At 45.8% G+C, this 26,051-nt stretch overlaps 1 protein-coding gene across 15 annotated transcripts in view; it reads right to left on the reverse strand.

Annotated features, from left to right (window-relative positions):
* CAMTA1 (calmodulin binding transcription activator 1) overlaps positions 1–26,051 on the reverse strand; it is an 842,290-nt gene that overhangs the window by 26,210 nt on the left and 790,029 nt on the right. For 13 of the 15 annotated variants that reach the window (XM_032394548.1, XM_032394539.1, XM_032394577.1 and 10 more), the window contains 4 exons: positions 2,719–2,870; positions 1,120–1,316; positions 652–730; positions 110–425 (listed from right to left, as the gene is read on the reverse strand). In XM_032394548.1, coding sequence (XP_032250439.1) covers positions 110–425; positions 652–730; positions 1,120–1,316; positions 2,719–2,870 — 744 coding nt within the window. Of the gene's footprint in view, positions 1–109; positions 426–651; positions 731–1,119; positions 1,317–2,718; positions 2,871–7,499; positions 8,037–25,404; positions 25,476–26,051 lie in introns of those variants that run through there. The other 2 variants (XM_032394590.1, XM_032394610.1) reach the window with 2 other exon arrangements.

Consider the following 26,051-nt stretch of genomic DNA (forward strand, 5'->3'; position numbering starts at 1 on the left):
CAAACCCTTAAACATATGTGAATATCCTATGGACTTTTCTGAGGGTAGCTGCATGAAAGCAAATGGGAAATCTGTCAACTTCTGAGATGTAGTAATTTTGAATGTTTACCTGGATTGGTACTTGCAATAACGGTGACTCCTTTGGGTATTTCTGGAGAGCTGATGGTTTCACTGTGCCACTGGGTCATCCAGCTATCCGTGTTAGGCTCTTCACTTGGAGGACAGTGTATTCTGGGGTTCTGCCCCAGCTGAGCCTGTTCATCTCTCTGCAGGTGCTCCAGACACTCTGCTAATTTCACATGACCCCTTGACCTGGCAATTCCCAAAGGCAGCCTTCCTAGAGAGTCAGGAATAGAGATGGCCCGACGGTCCCACTTGTACAGAACGACAGCAGCTTCTAAGTGCCCTAGAGCACATGCCCACATCTAAAAAACAGCAAAACAAAGCAAGCTTTCTCAGTACGGGTTAAAAAACTTTTGCTATTGCTGCCAACTGACAAATCGGCCCTTGCTGGCAATTCCACTTTTGCTATTGCTGCCAACTGACAAATCGGCCCTTGCTGGCAATCTCAGTGGGGCAATCTCAGTAAAACATTACCACATCCCTATCCCAGTTAAGAAGAGTTCAGGAATAAATGAACCTATTCCTTACCAGAGGAGTACAGGAGAAGTGGTCCACATTCAACGGGTCAACTTCCAGTTCCAAATCAATGCTATCTGCATGCTTTGTGCTGTAAGGGATAAGCACCAGAAATTACTGCACAATGAATCAGTGTTCAAGAGAGACACCAGAATGTTATAAAACCCACAAAGATGAAACCAAAGCGGCCACCTAACATCCCGGATGTGAGGAAATAGAGCCCCTAATTTTGTAGGGTGGTTTGGACTGGCGGTCCAGAGGAAACAGAAGTACAATGTTTAGTTAGTACCTCAGTCCACATTTCTTGGGCAGAAGTTCATAAAATTCCCTTGGCAACTGTCCTCAGAGAAAGCCCTTTGCTCACAGGCCATGGTCACATTCCTGAATGACCAGATTTCTCTCCACCAGTGGAAACACTCAGGAGGAAGCTGCAAGCTGATGAGCAAGGACGACCCCCAGCTGTCCACACCCCACCCTTACCGCCATTTGATGAGGGTCTGGATGAGGGTGGCGTAGCCCTGCGCAGCAGCCAGGTGCAAGAGGGTCATCCCACGGAAAGTCTTTGAATGGATCAAGTGCTTGGACTTGGCCCAGCAGGCTCGGCTCATCATCTTCTCACACACGACAACCACACGGTTCTCGAAGCAGCTCCCCAGCGTCCCAGGGCCAGAAGCGCACTAGGAGGAGGAAGCTCGCCTTAACGACTGAGGACCAAGGGCCTCTCCCTGTCAAGTCAGCCTCTTCAGGTGGGAGAAACAAATGCTTTACGATTAGCCACCCACACTGGGAAACACCAAACTGCACATAAACTGAGACTAGAATGTGCTTGGTTCAGCTCAGCAGCACGTGGCCACGCTCGTGGCACAGGGTCATTTTCCGTAACTCTGAGAACCCCAGAGTCTGTCTATCACAGCTGACACTCTGATTACGAACGTCATGAGGCTCCATCTCGGGGAAAGCGTGTACCACTAAAAGAAAAGGTGCCACCGGCCTCCAGTTGAAGTACACGCTGTAGACTGTGGGCTGGTAGGAGAGCAAAGCAGGGCAGCCGTCCCGGTTCTTGCATCCAGGGTACACCTGGACCTTTGCCTCCCTTGCTCCTCATTAGGAGAATTAAGTCACTTAGAAGGGGATATTTTTTCCCCCCAAAGAAACACTTTTAAAAATCCAATAACAATCCCGTCCTTTGGGGAAAGCGTTAGAGATCTTGAGAGAGAGATCACAAACGGGCGAGGGGCAGAGAGAGAAGCAGACTCCCCGAGGAGTAGGGAGCCCAATGCGGGGCTCGATCCCAGAACCCTGGGATCATGACCTGAGCCGAAGGCAGACGCTTAACCAACTGAACCACCCAGGCACCTAAGATCTTGAAATTTAAGTGTTATAAATAACAATAGAGGCATTCAGGAAAGAGAAATTCACGAATTTTAACTGTGGCTTTCTTCTCTTGATTCAGTTGTAAAGCAAGAAAAATAAAATCAAACTTAGTTACCTCAACAGTTTATCTGAGTCTCTGTGATGGCAGCTCTCTGCTGAACATCCCCCCCCACATAAATGATACTTCTAGCCTGATTCTTACCTCTGGAATTATTTAAAAAGTGTTTGCTTTTTTTCCAGTAATAAAGCCCACAAAATTCAATTACTACAGAAATATTGTTGCTTCTCATTGTTTTTTTACTTTTAGGTCCAGGAAAAAACGCCTACAAAAATGAAAAGGCAGATGACAGATATAATGTCATCCTCACTAGGGCTCTTAAAAGAGCACAGGTGGGTGATCCCAACCTGCAGTAGAATGACCTTGACTCAAAAGGCCCAGGCAGAGCCGCCCCACACGTACCAAACAGACACATTCACAAGCTCATGGAAGTTATGGGTCAGTAAGCAAGGAGGGAATTTTTTTTTTTTTTTGCATAAAAACAGCCACATCTTTATCATGAAAGGTGGACACAGGTATGTATTGAAGCCAACCTGGGACTAGTCCAGGAATGATACCAGTACCAGACAAAGGACTTGTGACCCACTGCCTCCCTAATCAATAAGACACACACAAGACGAAAGGTGAAGGTCAACGCAAGCTGGTACCTGAGCTTGGCTTCCTCCGTTCCCAGTCCCGTTGCCCCCTCCACTGCTGCCTCCTCCACTCCCCTGCTTGTGCTGCTGGGACCCCGTCATCTCAGCCATCCTCCTTTCCATCTGCTCCAGGCGTTCCAGGATGGACATCCTGAACTGGTTATCTAGGGAAGAAGAGGGAAGAGTGAGGTCGTGTTCCGGAAGAAGAGCAGTCGACGTGGGGCCTAGTCAAGCCTGCAGGACTGCCATCAGCCTAACGGAACCACAGAGGTCTGTCCAGGCCAGACTTCCCCAGCATGGGCCTGAGCCTGACGCCTCCCACAAGACTTGCAGCGTCTACAGTAGCTCAGAGTTCTCCACTAAAGGAATAGAAAATCCCTTTCTGTTAAAGTCCTGGTTTCACGTTCCTGGTACCCCAGTTCCTTGCCAAATTCCCCAATGGAAGCCTTGGAGAGATCTGGTAGGTAAGCCCCTAGAACAAATAAATGAAATGAGTACTATTTAATTTCAATCAGTGGAAGAAAGGAAGATGTGTGTGCGTCACTGTGCATAAACAGTGTGTATAAATAAATTATATATACATATAGTTTTTAAGACGAGTATCTGTTTTACCTAAACACTGGGGAAAAAAATATTTTATTTGCTGATCATTCACTGGTTGAGACCCTTACACATTTCCTTTAACACGTGACAGTCTTTTGAGACCAATACAACCAAGTGCTTCACCTTTACATAAGAAAAACATCAGGCCATTACCGCTGGGGCTAGGATTGTAACTCAGAGAAGTCTGTGGTTCTGTACCACATTACTAAGATTAGACTCTCTCTCTCCCTCCACATTCGTGCATTTACACCCACATACGTGTGCACGCACCCATGCATATCACAATTTGGGTTGCATGCATACATAAGAAAAGGAGCTAAGACCATTATTAAAATCATTAGCACCTATATTTATTCAACAAATTTTAAATAACACTGTGTCAGATATTTAGTAGGAAACTGATCAGAAAAGGCCTCTTCCTGCTCTAGTAGGGGAAGCAAGCAGGATAATGTGATGAGGAACAACAGGGTGCGGCTAGAACTTAGATAAGTCAGGAAAGGCGACACTTGAGTTTGACCAGAATGAGAAGGAGCCACGTCTGCAAGAGCTGGGTGAGTTACGAGCAGAAGCAAAGGCTCTGAGGAAGGGTATTCAAGGCGCAGAAGGCGGGTGGCTGGCCCACAGCAGAGAGGAGAGCAGAGGATGGAGCTGGAGAGGGGGCCAGGACCAGACAGTATGCAGTTAAGAACCTTGGCTGCACCACGGAAGAGTCGTGTAGCTTTGAACAAAACCTTTAGTGCCTCAGTCCCCTCAGCTCTTAACTGGGGATGGTAACTGTACTTACCTCAGGGTTGCTGTGAGGATTGAGCGAGTTTGTGCAAACTCGAAGAACATATCAGTTCCACGTCATCATCATCTTCCAACAAAGGAGTTAAATGTCTAGGGATTGACTGAGCAGCTGTGACAGCCTATTCGGCCCCCAGATGGTTAATGGCATAACTATTTTCAAAATGCTACCACCTGAATCATGAAAAGGAAGAACCCAGGACGGGAGTACTTGATCAGTGTACCTGGCCATCCTGACTATAAATCCTGACACCAGTGAGTCATGTTTATTGATTCTATAAGAAATAAAACAATGGGCGGGGCTGACACTTGGGGAAAGTTTCTCATGTGCCAGTCACCGTTCTGATCACTTTACAAATATTAGCCCATTTACTCTCCACAATAATCGTGAGGTAGGTACTGTTCTCACCCTCTTTTCACAGAGGAGGAGACTGAGGCAAAGAGAACGAATCTCCCTGGCTCTGGGGCCTGGAGCTTAACCCCGATATGACACCAACAGGAGCGAGAGGTTGTGGGAAGAGAAGACGCACAGAATTAGTGTTACCCTTGGAAAGAGAACTTTTTCCTTACAAGAACAAGACAATAAATACCTGTTTCACAGGAAAATTTTCGAGACTGGCTGTCAAACGGATTCCACTTTACTAAACCACAAAGCCAGAGGAGGAAGACTGCTGTTCAAAGATCGTGATATTATTTTCTAATAAAGTTATTTCCAGGAACCACACTAAAAGAAAAGTCCTCCCCCTTTAAAAGTGAAAGAGGACGTCTCTGTGCCCATTGCACACAAACACACGGATACAACAAACACTGAGGCCCCTGTGCTGAGCATCTCAGTGGCCTGGTCACCGATGGGAAGTTCCCTGAGTGAGTCTGTGTGTGATGCACTGCGAACGGTCCTTGTCATCCTGTGACCCTTGTGCCTTCGGGGGTGGTACCAGAATCCTTATCCCATGCCCTCTCCCTTAAAAGGGACATTTTGCAGAATGCAGGACTCCTTTATGTGGAACCAAATGAAGACTACGAATCCTCCCTTTTAATTAGAGTTTGACTCCAAGTCGAATGGCAGTGATGCCCTGGGGCCCTTGTCCCTGCTTCTTCCCCATCATGCCCTGTATCTACTCACAGAAACTCGTGCGGTCTACGGAAACGGGGGAAGCTGCTGTAGCCACCTGCTGATGATTTATTCTGCAAGCCTACAAATCCTGCACCTATTAGACGAGTGTTCAGAATCCATTTCGCTGGTTTCAAGCACTTGTTTGGAGCCCGGTGGCCAGCACTGACCTCCCGTGTCACGCACAGGGGCAGAAGGGCAGAGAGAGCAGTGTCCGGCTGTGCTCTGCCCTGGTGGGGTGCTGCGGGGTGCCTGGCCTGCCCCCGGCCCCAGGGAGATGGCTCTGTTCCGGCGGTTGCCCTGCCACAGTGAGGTCAGCCTCTTGCACCCGCCCGTCCCCCTGCCCAGCATGGACACTATGGGGACAGACCCTTCCTGACATCACAGAACTGGGCCCCGCGCACGGTGTCTCCAGATCAAAACACTAAGAATTACAACCCCGTGGCTGCCACCGAGGTCCCAGCTTCTGTTCTGGGCTGTCTGTTCCGCAGCATCCCCATGGCTAACTGTGCAGTTAGCTCTCTCACGTTATTAAGCTGCTCTGAGAAGCACTTCATGAAGATACTCAGAAGCAATTATTTGCCTCTTAACAAAATTATATCATGCATAATGGCATCTCTGAGCCTCTCAACTCCAAAGGGGGAAGGTAGTGATAATTAAAATAAGAAACAACCTCAAATGGAAACAATTGAGCTGGCATCCTGGCGCGTATGGGCCTGTCGTACTGTGCTGACCGAGAATCACTGGAGCCTTCTGATGCCACTTCCTCTCCTCTGAGTGCGGCCAGGGACCCGCTCTGGCCACAGAGCTTACTCAGATGGATAAAATGAGGGTTTTCACGTCTCCATTCCTGGCCAGTCAAAAGCAACGACCGTATGCTTGTTTTGGTTTTAGTTTTATGATGATGCGGAAACTACTGTAAAATATTTGGCACACGCGGAGCTATTTATTGCCTTGATTGTATATTATGTGTGGTCATGGGATAAAGGGAATATAATTATTAAGAAGCAAAGAAAATTTTTCTGATGTTACAGTAAAAAAGTTGATATCAGATTCATTTATTCATGCACAAGTGTTTATTGAGCACCTTCTACGTACCAAGCACTGGGGGTGACTTAAACATTAGTGAAAATGTCCCTGCCCTCGTTTGCTGGCCAACAAGTAATTTCTGCAGCCTGAATAAACTGGATTTTTGAATTAATATGTGGGAGGGAGGGGTGAGAAGAGAGAAAACAAATAATGTGTAGACCTAGGGGGCTGACAAATTTGGCCTCAGCTCTCACCCATGACATTTCAAACAAAGCCAACAGTGACTCAGCTTTGAGGGATTCCAAGCCCCATGTCCTTAGGACAGTCTGAGTGAAGCAACCAAACTACTCCTCCGTGAGCACTAGACTGCACAAAAAGCACACCAAAAGTACCTGTTTCCACGAGCACCTTAGACTCCAGAGGCCCCAGCAAGGGAAGCCAGCTGTTCAGCTGGAGCTCCCGCCTGGCCATCCCCAGCTTTCCGTTCCCTTCTGGAAGGATTAGGGCTACGTCTGTCTCACTAAAACAACAAGCTGCTGCTTCCATAGAAAGGTTCTCCCACTCTTCCGCTGCCCCTGGAGAAGCCACATTATAACTCCTGCCTCTGAAGCCTGGGGCCAGGTGAGGTCCGAACACCGGTTCACTTCTCCTGGAGGGGAAGCTCCGGGTGTGCGTGCGGGCGTCCCTCCCATGGCTGAGTGTGTGTGCCCTATAGCCACCGTGCTCGCCCCTCGCTGCCAACCGAGGCCACCCTGACAGGAGGCTTCCGCTCATCCGGCGGCTCTCACACGGTAGGTGCCATCCGAAGCACCAGACGGATGGGTGGGCCCTAGTCCCAGAGCCAGTTCGTTTTACTTAGGAGGTGTGGGTAAGGCCCAGAGGTTGCACTTCTAACAAGTTCTCAGGTGATGCTGATGTTTCTGGTCCGGGGCCACATGCAGGAGCCACTCTAAGACCCCACTTCCCTCCATAAAAATGCATCTTCTCTCCACCTGAGTGCTCGTTAAAGAATGGTCCAAGAACCCCCCTGCTCGAGCAGATGCGCAGGTTGCTGCCCAGGGTGGACACATGAGACATGACCTCACGGAAACCATGCCAGCTCCATCCACACGAGCTCTGTCAACAACACTGGGTTGCTCACTTTCTTCTCACGGACACAGCCAATTAAGATCTGACAAAACCTGAACACTACTGAAAGTCCGCCCACCTGCACCGCCCTCTGTAACGAATCAGACACTACTTGGTCCCTCCCATCGAGTCTTACCTCCTCATTGCTTTCTTCTTCCCTCAGGTGACTAAATGCCGTGTCTTCCCACGTGTCTGTCTGCGTGTCTCGCCTGTCTCTGAAGCAGGCTATTTACCTGCACGGTTTCAGGGAACGAGGGCTTTTAACCACCACGCAGCAATTCCTTCCCTGACAGTCAGGACACGCGCGCATGAGCCCGCACCCCAGACAGAAAGTAAGTAATTCTGACGGCTCTGCAGCCACACTCTGGCTCGTGATTCATTCAGCCTCTTCGTGAGCCCGTTCTGCACCCCTTTTTAGCAGAAGTGGCATTTTTAGACTGGGCAGCTGTGATGGAATAGAAGGAGCATGGGAGTAGAGACGAGAGCTCCAGGTTTAATCCTGTTGCTGCATAATTTTCGAAAAAATGACCACTTTGCACCTCAATTTTCTCATGTGTAAAGACGGGCTATCACTACCTATTGTTTTTGTGGGGATGAGATAAACTTATATGAAATTTTTTAAAGTGGTGAGGCTTTCTTCAGTCTGAGAAATTCTTGGACTGGGACCCAGTCATATCATGGGACTCTTTTATTAAAAAATGCATTTTAGGGGCATCTGGGTGGCTCATCCGGTTAACCGTCTGACTTTGGCTCAGGCCATGATCTGAGGGTCCTGGGATGGAGCCCTGCGTTGGGCTCTGTGCTCAGTGGGGAGCCTGCTTCTCTTCCTCTGCCCCTCCCCACGCCCCCTCATGTGCTCACTCACTTTCTCAAATAAAATCTTTAAAAAATACATTTTAAAAAAATTTTGGGGCGCCTGGGTGGCTCAGTTGGTTGGGCGGCTGCCTTCGGCTCAGGTCATGATCCTGGAGTCCCTGGATCGAGTCCCGCATCGGGCTCCCTGCTCGGCAGGGAGTCTGCTTCTCCCTCTGACCCTCCCCCCTCTCATATGCTCTCTCTCATTCTCTCTCTCATAAATAAATAAAATCTTTAAAAAAAAAAAAAAAAAAAAAAATTTTGAATAATGTTAGATTTACAGACAAGTTGCAAAGATCGTGGAGCTCCCATAAACCTTTGCCTAGTTTGCCCTAACAGCAACATCTTACCTATCCATGGTACATCTGTCAAAACCCAGACACTCACTAGCATCACTACTGACTCAACCAGAGACTTGAGTTAGACCCGCCGATGGAACTAAGGTACTTCTTTGGTACTGGGATCCAGTTGCGGACGCCATGCTGCATTTAGTTGTCCCACGCCCTCTGTATCCTGGGATGTGACAGTTTTCTCTGTAGCTCTTAGTTCCACAACGTTCACGGCTTTGAGGAACACTGGTCACACACTCTGTAGATGTCCCTCTGTTCAAGTTGTCTGATATGTTTTCTAACGGCTGGACTGGAGTTACGAGTTTCCAGGAAGAATATCACAGAGGCAGGGTGCCCCGCTCATCACATAACATCGGTGGTATATGATGTCCTGCTGATGTGGACCTTGATTTTTGGTTAAGGTGCTGTCTGCTAGACTGCTCTATGATCAAGTTATGATTTTCCTCTTTCCATACTCTATTCTTTGGAAATAAGTCAGTAAGTCCAGCCCACACTCAAGGAAATGGGAATAAAGCTCTACTTCATGGATGGGGGGAGTGTCCACATATATTATATGGAGTTCTCCTAAAGGGAGATTTGTCCTTCTGAATTTATTTGATCAACCATTTATTTTTTTATTTTTTTATTTTTTTAAGATTTTATTTATTTATTTGAGAGAGAGAGAATGAGAGAGAGAGCACATGAGAGGGGGGAGGGTCAGAGGGAGGAGCAGACTCCCCGCAGAGCAGGGAGCCCGATGCGGGACTCGATCCCGGGACTCCAGGATCATGACCTGAGCCGAAGGCAGTCGCTTAACCAACTGAGCCACCCAGGCGCCCTGATCAACCATTTATTTATATCCATTTGAACTCATGCATATTTACTTTACACTTTGGCCATAATCCAATACTACGTTCGTTTATTGTGAGAACTGTCCCAGCTTTGGCCACTGGGAGCTCTTTCACGCTGGCTCCTGGGTCCCTCTGACGGACCCCCAGCCTCTTCCCTTCTTTTTCAGGCACTTCCTTACTTTCTGGCATTATAAGATGCGCAGGTTCATTTTTTATTTTCCCTGCCCCAGCCCTAGAATCAGCAATTTCTCTAAGGAGCTGTGGTTCCTTTTATTGGAGAATGGCATTTAGAAGCCAAGATCTGGGCGTTGGGTGTGCCCACAGCTGCTGGGGCGTCACTGCTTCCAGGCCCCCTCAGCAGACAGAGCGAGGAAACCCATGTATGCAAACACATCTGTAATTGTCTGTATCTATCTGTACCACACTGAAATAAACGTGAGTCCATACTGACTTCTGCACTTCTAACATAGCACGGCAGTGTCCATCCTAGCCTTCCGGGGCAGGGGGTACCTTCAATGTAGATAAGATGATGGTGGAAGTAACTATGTGTTATCTGGATATAATAAACCTATACACTAAATGCTGAAAAGAAATTGCACTGATGTATTAAACTACAAAAAAGAAATCTGTAAGTCTAATTTCTTTTCTTTTTTTTTTTTTTTTAAATTTTTTTTATTGTTATGTTAATCCCCATACATTACATCATTAGTTTTAGATATAGTGTTCCATGATTCATTGTTTGTGCATAACACCCAGTGCTCCATGCAGAACGTGCCCTCCTCAATACCCATCACCAGGCTAACCCATCCTCCCAACCCCCTCCCCTCTAGAACCCTCAGTTTGTTTTTCAGAGTCCATCGTCTCTCATGGTTCTTCTCCCCCTCCGATTTCCCCCCCTTCATTCTTCCCCTCCTGCTACATTCTTCTTCTTCTTTTTTTCTTTCTTAACATATATTGCATTATTTGTTTCAGAGGTACAGATCTGAGATTCAACAGTCTTGCACAATTCACAGCGCTTACCAGAACACATACCCTCCCCAGTGTCCATCACCCAGTCACCCCATCCCTCCCACCCCACCCCCCACTCCAGCAACCCTCAGTTTGTTTCCTGAGATTAAGAATTCCTCATATCAGTGAGGTCTGTAAGTCTAATTTCTGTCACTCAAAAGTATAGGTACAGAACATAGCATAGTAGTTTATCCAACTACCTTGTTATAATCCAGTTCTTAAGAGTTTCCCAACAATATTAGAAAACATACAGAAAAAACACTCATAATCCCAGAACAGCTTTGAGTATTACAAAGGTCAAGAAGAAGATAAAGAAACACTTCCAGCCAATCACTGGCCCGACGGTCAATGAATGGTTCATTGGGGCTTCATATCCCCTTTTCCTTTGCTGGGTTCACTGTGTCCCAGCCTCCCCTTAGGGGCTGTTATGCAAAGTGTCACATGGCACAGCAGCGGTCATGGGTCACCTCTTCCTCTCTGATAGGGATTCCCAACCCTCAAAGGGACTCATTTTAAAATGTCCCAAGTTAACATTTACCTAAAAACTTAAAATTCCTAAATAATACCAAAGTTTTAAAGACAGAGAAAATTTCATGAAGTCAGATTTCCCATAGTATGTTCTAAGTTTAGAAAGATTGGTGCTTGCTTCTATAAAAGTAGAGAATCCCAAGTATTTAAGGATCTGATGTAATAAAGTGTCTACATCAGGAAACCAAATACTAGCCAGACTTCCTAGGCTTTCAGCACTTAGCTGCACCTACTGTTGCCTCTAGATTACCTCTCGGTAAGTCCTGGAACCTAATTAATTTCCAGGGCTGTATCGAGCAGTACAACATGAGGAAGTTTCAGACATTATATCAGGTAATTCAGTTAAAAAAACTTAAGTCCCCCCCCCCCCCAACTTTGACCTACAAAATAAAACTGAAGCTCTTTGGCATGGCATAGAATGCTCTTGACCAGCTGTCTCAGGCTACTTTTTAGGGACTCTCTTATCACTCACTGTTCTTCAGTCCACTGGGGGTTCACATGCCCTTGGACCTTTGGTCATGCCGACTTCTTCCTGTGTCCACCTGGTGAGTCTGCTGTTCTTCAGAGCGTGGCTCACACATCACTTCAGTATTATTACTGGACATCCACAGTTGACCAGTCCACATGTATTATTTCTAGTCCTCAAAATAATCAAAAGAAAGCTTTTCCTCTTCATTTGACAGATGAAGAAGTTGAAGTTCAGAAACGTGTTGCTTGCCCAAGGTCATACTGCTTTTAAGTATCAGGGCAGGGATTTAAACACAGGCTGGACTCCAGATCCACGTTCTTTCCACTATGCCCGGTGAACCTTCATGTCTTACCCTGTGTCCTAAGAGTACTTAGCAAATGAATGTAGAGTTGTTCTCCTACATGTGTACTTTCTACTAGGGAGCTTTTTGAAAGCAGGGAGCTTGTCTGCACCCTGGCACCAGATACAGAGTGGGGGCTCAGTCAGTGGAAAAGAATAATTATTTTCTAGTTTAAGCCTCTTCTGGGAGCCAATTTATTGACGAGGTCATTAAACTCTGGGGCAAGGGCTCTGAGTAACCTCCACTAGCCACCGGGGACTCCAGGTGGCTGCATACCAATTAGCAGCAGCCTACCACTTGTTCCCATGGACAGAGTGGTCAGGATGATCAAAACCTAGCAGAAATGACTTGAAAGCACGTGAGTAATCTCTAGGAGTTTACTTGGTCAGCTGCCACTTCCTTTCGGCTCAGGGAAGGAAATTATGTACCTGCAGCACATTGGTGCAAGACTCTGGCAAAGGAGCTGAGAAACATCTGACTTCTTTACGGATACAAACTGGATTTCACAGCAGTGCCGCTCTTCTCTATCCACTGAACTTCACATTATAAATTTTATATATTCCCACTTTTCCCTGGCAAAATGGAGTATTTGGAACACACATGGCTGGCAGCACACCTTAATGGAAGGAGTGCCTATAATTAGTTACAAAAGTGCCTCACATGTCCATCAGGGGATAGGGTGTTGTATAAACATGAAATTTTTATTGTCTTAAAAGAAAGATTTTTTAGAAGGCCTCATGAAGTATGCATGGATCTGAACGTCTGAAAACCCGCTAACGAATATCTGCAAACACGAGAACTTGTTGCTACAATTGCTTAATCTGAGCCACCTCCGGTCTTGTTGCCAGAGTGGGAGAAAAAGTTTTGCCTTGGCAGGTAAATGAATGAAGGAGCAATCGTCAAATACCACCTGCTATTTTAAAACGCGTTATTTGTAGCTCAAGTGCACATGTGCCCTCCTGTTGCTATTTGGACTGGGAATGAGAGGCCGTCTCTCATTCCATTTACAGCCCTTGGCCGCACTGGCAGGAAGAGCTGATGAAGCAAAAGGAGGCATGACTTGAACTATTTCTGTAGGGACTGCAATTGCTGCTTAGGAAGCCTCCTAAATTTTTTAGGAAGCTCGGAAAGACAGGGGAAATGAAGTCACTTAATTCCTTCCCAGAATAAATGGGGCCACCGGAGCACATGAAGCTGTCCTCTCCAGCAAGCCATTTAAGATGTCCAAGTGCGGAGGGAAGGGTAAGGGCCGGACAGAGATAAGGCACAAGCTGTGCCACTCTGATTTTCCAAAGCAATGGCTAAATTTAGCCTCAGAAAAAAACTGCCATACTCCACTTTTTAAAAACTCCCCAACTCCATACACCAAGACAAATGGAAATTAGCAATTCTTCTTAGACTTTCTTCACTCGCAGTGGCTTTGGATCCGTATTTCTTCTCCTTGGTCTGTTGTTTCACACTATTCACAAATTCAGAGTCTTGGACGTGTCAAGGAAAATCGGGTAGGATGCTGCTGAACAGCTCACAGCGAGTAGGAAACAAATGTTGACAAGGGGAGGCACGCAAACGTACAATTCTCTCTCCCTTGAACTCTCTCCATGCCAGAGCTTGAGGTGCATGAGGGCAAGAATTTCAAACCTATGCTCCAAGGACACGAAGGCTTGGTGGAACACTCTCGGAGCTCAGCTGTGCTGCCCCGTGGCCTGAAGCACGGGAGAGCACCCCAAATTATGCAGGAGCTGACGGCACAGTCAATACAGTAGCAAATCCGACGGGAGTTCAGTGTGGTGAAACCGCAGCTGATTGGTGCGAGAACAATGGAAATCAGGAACTCTGACACTGATTCTGTACCTACCCTCATAGCCTACAGAAGAGCAGAACATTTTAAGTCTGCTAACTTCCAAAAGCAACAAATCTGGAGGACACTGCCTCCACAGTTTCAGTACCCAGTGACAATCAGAAATATTACAAGCACAAATGGAGATATTCTAAAGTAGTAACAGCAAAGTGAGTGAAGACCAGAGGAGCATATCACCACTAAGACTAATGAGGTCTTTAAAGAAAAAGAACTGTAATGAGACTCGGAGGTGAGCAACTGTCTCCCTCCCCTGGACGTGAAGGTGTGACGGTGGAATGAAATTTAAGTGCGCGTGGGAAAATGGGAGATGAAAATCCTAACACCCAAGAGCTGACAGGGCAGAGAAGAACTACAAAATGCACAGGAAGTGTCAGGAGGCAAGACGACTTTAATGAACCACCAGCAGGCTGATCTGTGGTGCTCAGCTTTAGTAACAAAAACTCCCGAACACGTGAAATCCTTTGGGAAGAACTATGGAGAATCAGGGCCAGAACAGGTTTGTTCTGCAAATATCTAGTCAATCCCCACTCCCAAGGCATGACTCCTCAGCACTAGTGTGCTGAGGCTCTGGGGATATAACGGTGAACAAGAAAGCTCACGATGTCGTGGTCGCCACCAGGGATACAAAATCCAGTACGATGGGAGCCTTTATTTCAAGAACCTCAGTCTGATATAAAGGTAAAGAGAAGTCCTGTGAGCTCTGTGAAGCCGGCAGCTATGATCGCTCTGTTCACTGCAATATTCCCAAGGCCTGGCACACAGTAGGTCCTCAATACAGATTTACTGAATAAGTGATTTAATTTCACCTGTTAGAAATAGAAAATGTGAGTTTGAAGGAGAACAAGGCAAAGGATATTATGTGGAACAAAATATGTTTCCATTAGTCATTTCTGTGGTGTAGTTTTCTCCAGCAAAGTCACTAAACGCGGTCCCTTCCCTTCTCATGGGACCATCTTTTACCTGATCCCATAGAATGTATCAGGGAGCAGGCATTTGGAAACAAACAAACATCTAATTAGACTGGTACACAATAACTCTTACATTTGGTAGTTTCCACCTCAGAAGTAGCATTCCGGAACAAGGTCAGGGTGCAGGCATTGTGGGGTTGAGGAGGTGGGAGGGGATTGAAAACTCCATAAAAAAACAAAAACCAAATCAAAAGACTTTGGGGACACCTGGCTGGCTCAGTCAGTAGAGCATGCGACTCTTGGTGTTGGGATTGTTCGAGCCCTATGTTGGGTGTAGAGATTACTTTAAAAAAGTAAAAATCTCAAAAAAAAAATCTTTGCTAATCACATGTGCTACCTGGTACCTGGAGGAAAAAAAAAAATCCTGGCTGCTTCCAGCTAATTTTACTAATCATAATAGATGTTATTTGCTCTGAGTTCCTGGTGAGTTTCAATATCTGAAAAACCATGCGTTCAGGACTCTAGCTGGAAAAGTCCTTCTCTGTGTCCAACTCATTCTCCATACATTATTTAGAGGTCTGCTGTTGGCAATGCTTTGCTCTCAGAACCAACTGCAGGAATGCCATCTGCACAGACATTCCCAACTGTCTTGCCTAGTCGTGAGAGTTAAAGTCCAAGATGTTCCAAAAAATATGTATTTTTTTGTAAACACTGGATTCTCCATACAGAGGTTTCAGTTCTAGAACTTGAAAGTTTATTAACTATGATAATACTTTTTCATAATGCTATAAGATTTTGTAAAAATCTAGAATAATTATAGGTGAGGACGTCATTCCCAAATGAATAGACTGAAATGCACAGATTTTAAAGAAAATAGCTATATTACTTAAAAATAATGTATGTATTATAAAGTAGGTCTTGATAGATAAAACGATTTAAGAATACTATTTTGCAGTTTATCACAGGCCTTTCTGACAAGAAAGGATAAAAATTAAAAAAAACCAAGTTGTACCATTTTAAACATTTTTTTTAAATAAAAATATTTCTCTGAGGGGGAAAAAAACGAAGTTTTAGAACAATTTTAACCGTTAAGCTCCTTTTTAGAGGTGTCGTGATCCCTGGGAAGGCAGTGTGGCTCGTGGCCCTGCCTGCCGCATCAGAACACACTAACGTCTGCTCTCCTGGGTCCACATGTCACTCGCCCCCACACTCGTGTGCTACATTTCCCATTAGTACTCTACCCCTGGACCAGAGTAATCTTCAAATTTCTGCAAATTCCAAATTGGTGAGGCGTGAATGAATGTATTATTGAGGCCAGTATTCAAACATCCCTTGGATTAGGTGGGAAGGCTAACAAGGTATCATGTTTTCCACTAAATGGGGATGCAACTTGATTTCATAGAGTTGAGGGGGCTGCCTTGTCTGGCTGTCCTCATGGAAGCCCCAAAGCAGGCTTCTTTAATCCTTCCACTCAGAGCAGAGTGGGTCTAAAGGTTCACGGAGTAGTTACGTAATGGAACAAAAGGTTAATAACCAGCTCAAAGGGCAGCAGGTGCTAAGCCTGGGGAACGTCCCTCACAAACCCTGCACATATCCCTACCATCTCTTTTTCTCCCCTCTTCCTCATTTTCCTGATTTCCCTTCCTGGCCCCATTCCCGTCCCTCCCTCAGCCTCTTTATTTCCCTCCCTGCTCTCACCTAACTGGCACCAACCCTAGATGCCTGTTTGAGGTGGCTGACAAAAATACTTATGGTTAATAATAGATTAGGTAAGATCGAGATTCATGAAAAGAGTAAAATAAAGCTCACGCAAAGCTACTGTACAGAAAACACACAAGAGATCATCCAAAATGGTTAACTGTGAGTCCCAGACTGGGTTGAACTGGCAAACGAAGCAAAATGGGAGGCAGTTTCAGGATCATGGTCAGTTGTTTTGGATAGCATGTGACGTCACAGACTTCGATATCCTTGCAATAAAGGCAGTACTGGGTTTTAAGGACTGTTTATCACCATTTGTATTAACAGACACCAAACACTGGTTCACAGAGGCAGTTCAACAAAGATCGGTGTGGTCCAACTTGAGAGCTCTCTGAGGATTCGGTTTAAGTCAAGGGGAGATTGAACTATTCCAGGCATGTCTATTATTTACTGCTCCCTCTTTCCTGAACAGTATTTTATGATCCTAATTTTTAAATCTAAAAGTAGGTGAGTTGATGGTTTTCAGTTTCCTGAAGGAAAAGCTTTCTGTACTTAGCTGGTTTTTAGTAGTTTATCATTAAGGAGCTCTCAACGGATTTCTCTTCTGCAGGTCAGTGACTCTCAACTTTTAAAACAAACCCTCTTCACTGCAATGAAATAACATGTCTTCTTCTTTGTCTGGGAATAAATATAACTAGAGTTTAACGATAAGGTGGTGTCCTGCATAGGCAATTTCTTTCCACAATTCTTGGTGGAAAGAGAGTAGCTGCCAGTGTTTAAAACTATTTGACAAACAAGCCTAATAATTGACTAGTCAGCTGCCTGTCTACCACTTGACGCCCCTGAGTGACGCCATGTCTGCTGAGTAACAGCCCTATGCAGACATAAAATGTACAGGAGAAGCTGGACTTCCCTTATTAGAAAAGAACCCGCAACAGTGATTCCTACCCTTCATCACTCATTGGCTCTTAGTGATGAAAGCTACAAACCCTTTCCTAGAAAAGTACATATGTACACAAAATCATACGTTCAATATCAGAGGACTCACAGACCCACGGGAGGGGAGGGCCGTGGGTTCCTGGCTCAGGATGATGGTGTGGCGATGGTCCACTGAAACATTTCCCAAACCGCATGCTGTAGAAGATTTTCCACGACATGTTACTCAGTAGACCATAAAAACAAAATGTGTCAAGATGTTTTTGAGTAAGTAGGTTAAACACAACTAAATACATTTGCATTTCTCTGAACCTTAACATGCTAACAGATGCTATAAATTGCTGGTAGAGAGCTGGTAGGCATGTTTCCTAAACTTATTTGAATCTTTCTCTATAGGTTTGGAGGAGCTTCTTATAAGCATTTCCTGTAACTAATGTTCCCACAGAAGAGTTTAGAACTAAAACTAATCTTAAAGAATACCCCAATACAATGTCCAGTGAGGAAGTTCCTGGTCCATGCCCCTCGTTTTCCTTCTTCACTCACCAGGCAAGGCTCAGGCGCCACGCTGACTGGCCACAGACCCTGATAAAGTTATGTGGGTTAAGGGGGAACATCACCCAGGGACTAGTATGGGAAGCTGTTTGACCTGACATCTCTTCCTCCCATCTCCTTCTTCCTTCCTAGAAGACTCTTCTTCCTCTGATGGTCCAGTCAATCTCACTTCAGACAACCTCTGACACACATAACCACCTTGTTAACCCACTGCCTGTCCCTTCCACTGCTCCTTCAAGATACCTCAGAAGGGTTTCTCTCTTTTCTTTGTGCCACTTGAGAATAAAAAGAAGATTGTAATTACAACTGATAATAAGAATAATGTTAGGGTTCTGTTATCAAGAAACTTAAATTTTATTCCTCTAAAAAGTTAGGGAGCTGGACTTTGTAATTTCAGAGAACTATTTTGGGTTCTACCCTATGAATTAAGACTCTTTGCCAAAAAGTTTCCATTTACTGAAGTTATTTTATATGTACCTTTATTTTTATTTGAGCAACATCATTTAATATGAAAATAGGAAGTGCATTATTTCATGTGTTTTGGAACATGTAAGTGTAGGCTATGTATATATTATGTAGATTATATAGTTCAATGTTTTACAGTGTATAATGTGATATACATAAGCACACATTTTAATATTTTTCTCCTGCAAATGCTGAGTATCCATTATGGGTTCAAAAGATTTTTCTTCTCAGGCTAGCCTGGGAACATACCTACCATTTGTTGCACTGTTTATCTGAGAAATATCATTCAATTGACTTATAAGTTTTTAGAACACCATCCGTTTTAGGCTGGGCCCTTCCTATTTTTTACATTGTTAGGTAAAACATCTTTCACACATGCACACAAATGCCAGAGGCATGGATTCTGGCTAGAGCAGAATGAATGGTTTCTTTCATTAGAAAAGACAAAAGGATATTTAAATGAATTCTTTGTTGATTAATCCAAACCACAGTGTATAATATATTAAGGACTTGAATCATATTTTCTGAAAACGGTCCTAGGAATTGTTAGTCAGCACCTATTAAAAGGTGAAGGTTCTGGTGTCTTCTCATTTAAAATGAGACCATGAGAATAAAATCATGGACTCGGCCTTATTATGAGCTTCTGTGGTTTCCGAATGAATGGTGCTTTCTTTTTTTTTTTTTTTTTTAAGATTTTATTTATTTATTTGACAGAGAGAGACACAGTGAGAGAGGAAACACAAGCAGGGGGAGTGGGAGAGGGAGAAGCAGGCTTCCCGCCGAGCAGGGAGCCCGATGTGGGACTCGATTCCAGGACCCGGAGATCATGACCTGAGCCGAAGGCAGACGCTTAACGACTGAGCCACCCAGGCGCCCCTGAATGGTGCTTTCTTTAGGAATATGACTATCAGGCTGAACATAAAAAAGTACCAGTTCCCTCACAGTATGCCTGCCTAGCATCCCTTCCCACTTCCCTGGCTATGGCACCTTGTTGCTCCTTTGGGAGTTGCTCCTGCCCTATGTGTAGTTCAGGTGGTGCTGATCCCAAGTCTTGTTTCAAGGGAGAGAGAGGCAGGCCTTGCTAATAATGAGCATACTGCCTCCTCTTATTCCAGTGACTGGACACATGCGTCAAGCTGAGCCAAGAAGAACAGAACATTTCTTGGAACAACTGGCAAAGATGTGCTGTCTTCCCGGAGATATTTGCTAAATTGGCAAAATATAAGCCTGGAGCTTTGAGGGGACCATCTTGCTACCACTGTGGAAATGAGAATAAAATCAACATGGACAAGAGTAGAGTCAAGAGAGGGAGAGACAGGTTCCTAATGCTGTCACTTGAGCATCTGGAACCAACTGTAGCTGAAGATAACTCCAAAACTGGATTTCATAAGAGTCAATAAATTCCCTCTTTTATATAAGCCAGTTTGAGAGGAGTTCTGTGACTTGCAGCTAAAAGAGGAATCTAAGGTGACTCTATTAACTGAAATGTGGATCCTTTCACTAAACAAATAGTGAAAGTCTGCTCCCACTTACAAATAAAAAAATATTCAATTAAATATTCATTACATATACCTCGGTTGTGCAAAATTATCATTGGAATCGCCCTACAAAAACATGGGATAAATCGTGGTGGAAATAAGCTGTCATGCTCATTTGAAACATTTTGATTACCTGAAGAAATCAGGAAAAGGTATACTGAGCTCCAGCTGAGCTGGAAACCTATCTGCTGTTGAATTCCATACCTACACAAGCATCTCCACTCGTTCAGCCTTAGGTAAATCAACTGTCGTAACAGACACGTCCCATGGCAGATAATCACTACAAAACACTGAGATTTAAAGAGCACTCGAGAATTATCTGGTCCAGGGGCTTTCAACAGCTTTTGACTGTGGCCCACAGAAAGAACTAAACCCAGTACATACACATACATACACACACACACACACACACACACACACACCCCTGAAACAAACTTCCCAAATCCACACTTACCATGTGCAGGGTACTCTGATTTTAGAAACTAATGATGCTGACCACTAATCTCCTGAACCACTCCTAATAGGTTTACAACACAGGTAAGGCACTGATCCAGAGACGTAAGGTGATTTACCTGAGATTTCTGATTTACTCAGTGGTAGAGCTGAAAAACAAAACAAGTACTCATCCTACTGTATTATTTCAAAGCAAAGAGCTCTTACCCACACACATTCCTAGACGGCGAGCGTTTGGTCAATCCTAAGAAAGTCAGAGAGATGATTCAGGTGGCAGACCTAGCGATTTCACACTGGTACAGGCCAGGACTCTTCAAGACCACTTAAATGAAAACCCCAATACCCTAGGAACCCTGAACTGCTCTGCATGGGAGATCCTGCAGCGTTTGCGTCTAACTGACTAACAGACAAGACTGAACTGAGTGCAGCAAGTAGGGTCAGAGGTCGGTGTGCCTTCGGCCTAAAGAAACACATTCCCAACACATTCTTCTCACTCTATCCAATAAATAACACCATACATGTACTCTGTTTGTCAACAGCAGTCACGAAACTCCAGCTCCCAGATTTCATTATGCCAGGTGGGGAGGGGAGGATACGGCTTGGGTGCCACCCTGCCCAGCAAAGAGCCACTACTCTATGTTGGGAGATGAGGGGAAAGGCTTCATTAATAAGACTTGGGTTAGGCTCAGAGAATTTAGAATATTGAGTAGTTGTTGAGAGACGGGGGAAGGCTGGCTTTAAGAAAGTGGGATCAGATTTGAAAACGGTGAAAGTCAAAAGGTGAAAAAAAAGGAAACTAGTTAATCTTAGTAGCTGATGAAAGTTAATTTAATGTATTTGGAAGAACTTATGTTATTTGCCATTACTTTAAATATTACAAAAATGTTATGTAAGTTTAGCATCACTAGCTTAACTCCTATAAACGTTTACTCTGATTAAATTCCTTCCATACTTTACCCTCCTCAAATTTGTAATAATGTTATAATTTGCTTAACAGTTGACCTATAATAGGTACTTTTAAAAATGTGTTGACTGATTGATCTTTCTATACGTCATATGTGTAAAGCTATGCTCTACGTTCAGTGCTAACAAGACAACATAAAATTAAAAAATTATAGGTGGTACCATGATATTTTCGAAACTAAAATTTGTTAGTACACAAAAAAAACTTTACTGAAATAAAGCATCAAGCAAGGTCACACAGGCATTCTCAATGCACCCACCCCCAATGGTACAAAAAGCAAAGACACTATTTACAAAGTACGGCGCCGTGACGGTAATGAGTCTCTGTGCTACACTGCTTAGGGGGTGGAGTGTAACCATTTCCTGCCGGTAAAGGCATCCCCTTGCCTGCCTGCTGCGAGTTAACCCATGTCTAGACGTGTCAGAGAAGAGCAAAGAAAGATGGTCATTTGACTTCAGGGCAATCCACTCAGGAAGGGGACAAGTGATGGTCTCCATGCTCATGAGCTGCACTATCCTCACGCTATTAGGTGCCGACAGCCAGCAGGCTCCTCAGCACTTCCCAAATGTTCAATGTGACTCCTAGTGACCTGCAGCCTTCAAAGTCATTCAGGGCATCTCATCTGCGCTTCTCCCATCAGCACTGAAAAGTCCGGGTTGGCTGTCGGACCTTACACAGAATGTAAGAAAATCCATGTCAGCTGTAAGGAAGACAAAATTAACCCTACATCACATCTATCGTTGTCACAAAGCCCAGAATGCAGTTTATGGCCTGCCTCCAGAAAGTGTGTAAGATTTTACGGAATGAATGTTACTAACTTCATTAGAGCCCCCGTTTCCCTTTCCTGTACCCTCACTTTCCTCTGGCCTTATCCTTCTTAATTTCACCTATTTTTATCTTGCTTCAGTGTGTGACATGTGCAGCCATACCTTGGAGATACTGTGGGTTTGGTTTTAGACCATCACAATAAAGTGAGTGCCGTTTTCTTGATTCTCAGTGCCTATAAAAGTTGCTTTTATACTATGCTGTGGTCTATTATGTGCACAATAGCATTCTGTCTAAAAAAACCCTACATACCTTAATTAAAAAATACTGCTAAAATATGCTAACCATCACTTGAGCTTTCAGCAAGTCCTAATCACTGATCTCAGATCACCGCTAACAAATATAACGATTAAAAAAAAAGTTTGAAAGATTGCAAGGATTACCAAAATGTGACAGACACACGAACTGAGCAAATGCTGCTGGAAAAACGGCACCGACAGACTTGTTCCCTCCCACGCAGGGTTGCCACCAACCTCCAATTTGTAAAACACGCCTTATCAGTGAAATGCAATTAAAGCGAAGCACAACAGAAAGAGGTATGCCTGGATCTCTGTAAGCTCCCTTAAATCATTAAAAAAAAAAAAAAAAAAGAGGTGATGTATACAAACTACATCACGTGTTCGTGCCAAATGCTTTTTGGCAAGGGAATATATAACTGAAATAAGCTCCCAAATATTCAGCTTATATACTGTGACAGGATGCCATGGTTGATATTTAACAATGAAGACTTGGCACCACTAAGAGAGTCTCTGTTTGAAAAGATCGATGGAATACAAATATTAAGCCACTTTAAGCCAGGGAAAGCAAAACCCTTTAAATGTGAGAAGACATGGCAGACACACAATGAACGGTTGGAAAAGGGGTGGGAAAGTGCACACCGCTAAGAATAAATGACTTCCAGAAACCACTGCACCAGCTAAAGAACGGTGCCAAGTTTAACAAAATGGTCTTTACTGACCTTTCTGGGTGATTCCTAAAGTTGCGTTTTAAATAAATGTATTAACAATTTTCCCTTAGACATTTAAAAAAGGCAGCCTACAAGCACAGTTCCGAAGCTTGAAAAGTTCACAACAGCAATGATCGGAAAACATCAGAAAAATTTTGACGGTTCCCAAAGGAAATTCTAGATCCCCAAAATGTCCATTTCCTGCACTGGCAGAAGATGAGGGCTTTTGAGACAGCACCTGCAGCTTAGCCATCAATAAGGGCCTCGGGGCTTCCGCCAGGGAAGTTCAACACCAACTCTTTAACTTCACTATCTTTCTCACATTAAGTACAAAAATCCTCAGTCCAACCTGTTGTCTATGCTCTCTAAAGCAGTCCACCATGAACAGCCTACAGCAGTAACACTGCTGTTATACACAGGAAGGCCCAGCAGCGTCCTAAGAAACGAATAATGTGGGGCGCCTGGGTGGCTCAGTTGTTAAGCGTCTGCCTTCAGCTCAGGTCATGATCCCAGGGTCCTGGGATCGAGCCCCACATTGGGCTCCCTGCTCAGCAGGAAGCCTGCTTCTCTCTCTCCTACTCCCCCTGCTTGTGTTCCCTCTCTCTCTATGTCTCTCTATGTCAAATAAACAAAATTAAAAAAAAGAAACGAATAATGTGTGTGTCTGTGTGTTGTCTATCACAAAAGCAGAAAAGTTGATAAAAAAATCTTTAAATAATACGATGTTGTTCTTAACTACTGCATTAAATACTGTGTTTCCACTTTGATTCTGTGGCATATAATTAATCAGGATGACTGAAGGGAGGTCTCTTAGATATTTACAGCACTTCTCTGTTTTCACTACTAAGCTAAATTTATTGGGGAAATGCATATCCTGTAAATAAATGTTATTTTCTAGAACGTTAAACATGGTTACTCTCTAGATCTAATACAAAGAAAAGAAAATACATGAGCTATTTGCTATTCTCTAATTCTGGTCTTAAAATACTATTTTCCTATAAACACACACCGTGAAAGGTGCTACTGCTGAACCTGTTTCTCTTTACCAGGTTCCCAGGCAGCGGTTTCTCTCTATGACACGGTTTCTGTAGGAAAACTCTTTGAAAAATTCCTTTGGGCAGAAAGAGAAAAGGTTTCCTTTGTATACAGCCAGCCATTTTACCATATATGACAAAATTGGGGGGGGGGCACAGTTTTAAAATTTCAGGTTTTGGCTTCACTGGTGACTGAAATATAATGCACAGAACCAAACACATACACGAGGCACTTCTGTAATACCTGACAGCACTTCTTCCCTTTACCGAATCTGCTTTGCTGATTACATACCTCAGACTAATCAGTAGAAATCATACCAAGCAATAGTGGACAAAATATAAAATAGACTAAAATTGTCATCATTCGCTGGTAAACTGATGAAGAAGATACTCTGCAATAGTATTAAACTTTCAAAAATTTGTTTTGATGCCTACAGAAACCTACGGAGATTGAAAAAGTCTCAAACATCTGAACACCATCAGGGCCACCTCTTAAAGTTGTGCAATACCTAAATCAAACCACGGGAGATCCTGTAAATGCAAGAAGGCCACACGGAGCCTCTATTCCAGCCCATCTGAGCGTGGCTGGTGGAAACAAGGGTCAATGCACCTTTCCTGTCCTGGTTCCAGGTAAGCCAAACTCTCAAGTTCTTCCAAACCTCTTAGTCTCTGAACTCAACCAACTTTCCCCGCCGGATTCTACGCACACATTAATAAAACGTTCATTCACTCCATTGGCTTGCTAGGAAAGGCAGCCTCCAACCGCCTAGTCCTGCAGAGGCGCCTGGGGCTGAGCTCGGTGCTGTCCCGGCCCTTTTCCCAGCGCCCCGCGGAGGAGGCACCTGTCCCGAACCTTCTCTCCCCGCATAAGGGGCGCCGGTCTGGATCTTCTCTCCTCTCGGTGGAGGAGGCACCAGTCCCAGGCCCTCTCCCCTCTCCTTGAAGGAAGGGAACCTATCCGGTTCCATCTCCCCACGCCCCACAGAGGGGGCTCCTGTCCCCGCCCCTCTTCTCTGCCGAGGGGCACCTGTCCCTCCCCTCCCCGCCGAAGGGTACCAGAGCACCCCACTCCCCGCCGTGGGGCACATGTCCCTCTACTCCCCGCCGAGGGGCACCTGTCCGCCCCACTCCCCACCGAGTGGCACCTGCCTCCCGCCTTCTCCCCGCGCCCCGCCTCGGGGGCACCTGTCTCCCCCTCCTCCCCGCCGAGGGGCACCTGTCCTCCACCCCACCCTCTCCCCGCGCCTCGCCTCGGGGGCACCTGGATCTCCCTCCTCCCCGCCTCGGGGGCACCTGTCTCCCACCCTCTCCCCGAGCCCCGCCTGGGGATCCGGCGCTGGATCTGAAAAGCCCGCCGCCAGGGCTCGCCTCGCAGACAAAAACCAGTCGGCGGCTCCGTGGGCGCCCGCGCGGCTCGCGCCCCGCCGCCCCCGCCCGCCCGCCGCGGCCACTCCCCGCACGCGCGCCCCCAGACCGCCACTCACCCAAACACTCCCACTCCCTCGCGCACACACGCGTGTCCTCACACCCGCTGCCTCGCATCAACACGCGCGCGCGCTCTGCCTCGCTCCTCACGTTCCCTCACACCCCCACTCGCCCCAAGAACACGCGTGATCTCACACCCACTCCCCAACACACCTCCTCACAGACACGCGCGCTCCATCGGCACACGCCGGCCCCGCGCACACTCACGCGTCAAAACACACTCGGTCCCCTCGCGCTATCCATCCACGCGCGCTCCCTCCTTCCCCACTCGCTCTGTAAACACGCGTGTTCGCACACCCGCTCCCAAACGCGCACGCCCTCCCCCTCGCTCCATCAACACGCGCCTCTCACGCTCGGTCAAACACCCCCTCCCTCACACCCGCGCCGTAAACACACGCCGGTGCCCACGCACACTCACGCGTCAAAACACTCCCCCCTCGCATGAGCACGCGCGCCCCTCACGCCCCCTCCCCCTCCACAGCTGCGCGTGTCCTCGCACCCACTCCTCAAACACACCCCGCGCCCCCTCGCGCGAACACGCGCGCCCCCCACGCCCCGGCCGCGGCGCGCGCCCGCCCCCGGCCGGCCGCCCGCGCGCCCGGCTCGGCGCCAGCCCGACCGAGCGGTGGCCGTGCTCTCCAAGTCC

Source organism: Phoca vitulina, unplaced genomic scaffold (genome assembly GCF_004348235.1).
Source record: "Phoca vitulina isolate PV1807 unplaced genomic scaffold, GSC_HSeal_1.0 scaffold2, whole genome shotgun sequence".
NCBI classification, from domain to species: Eukaryota; Metazoa; Chordata; class Mammalia; order Carnivora; family Phocidae; genus Phoca; species Phoca vitulina.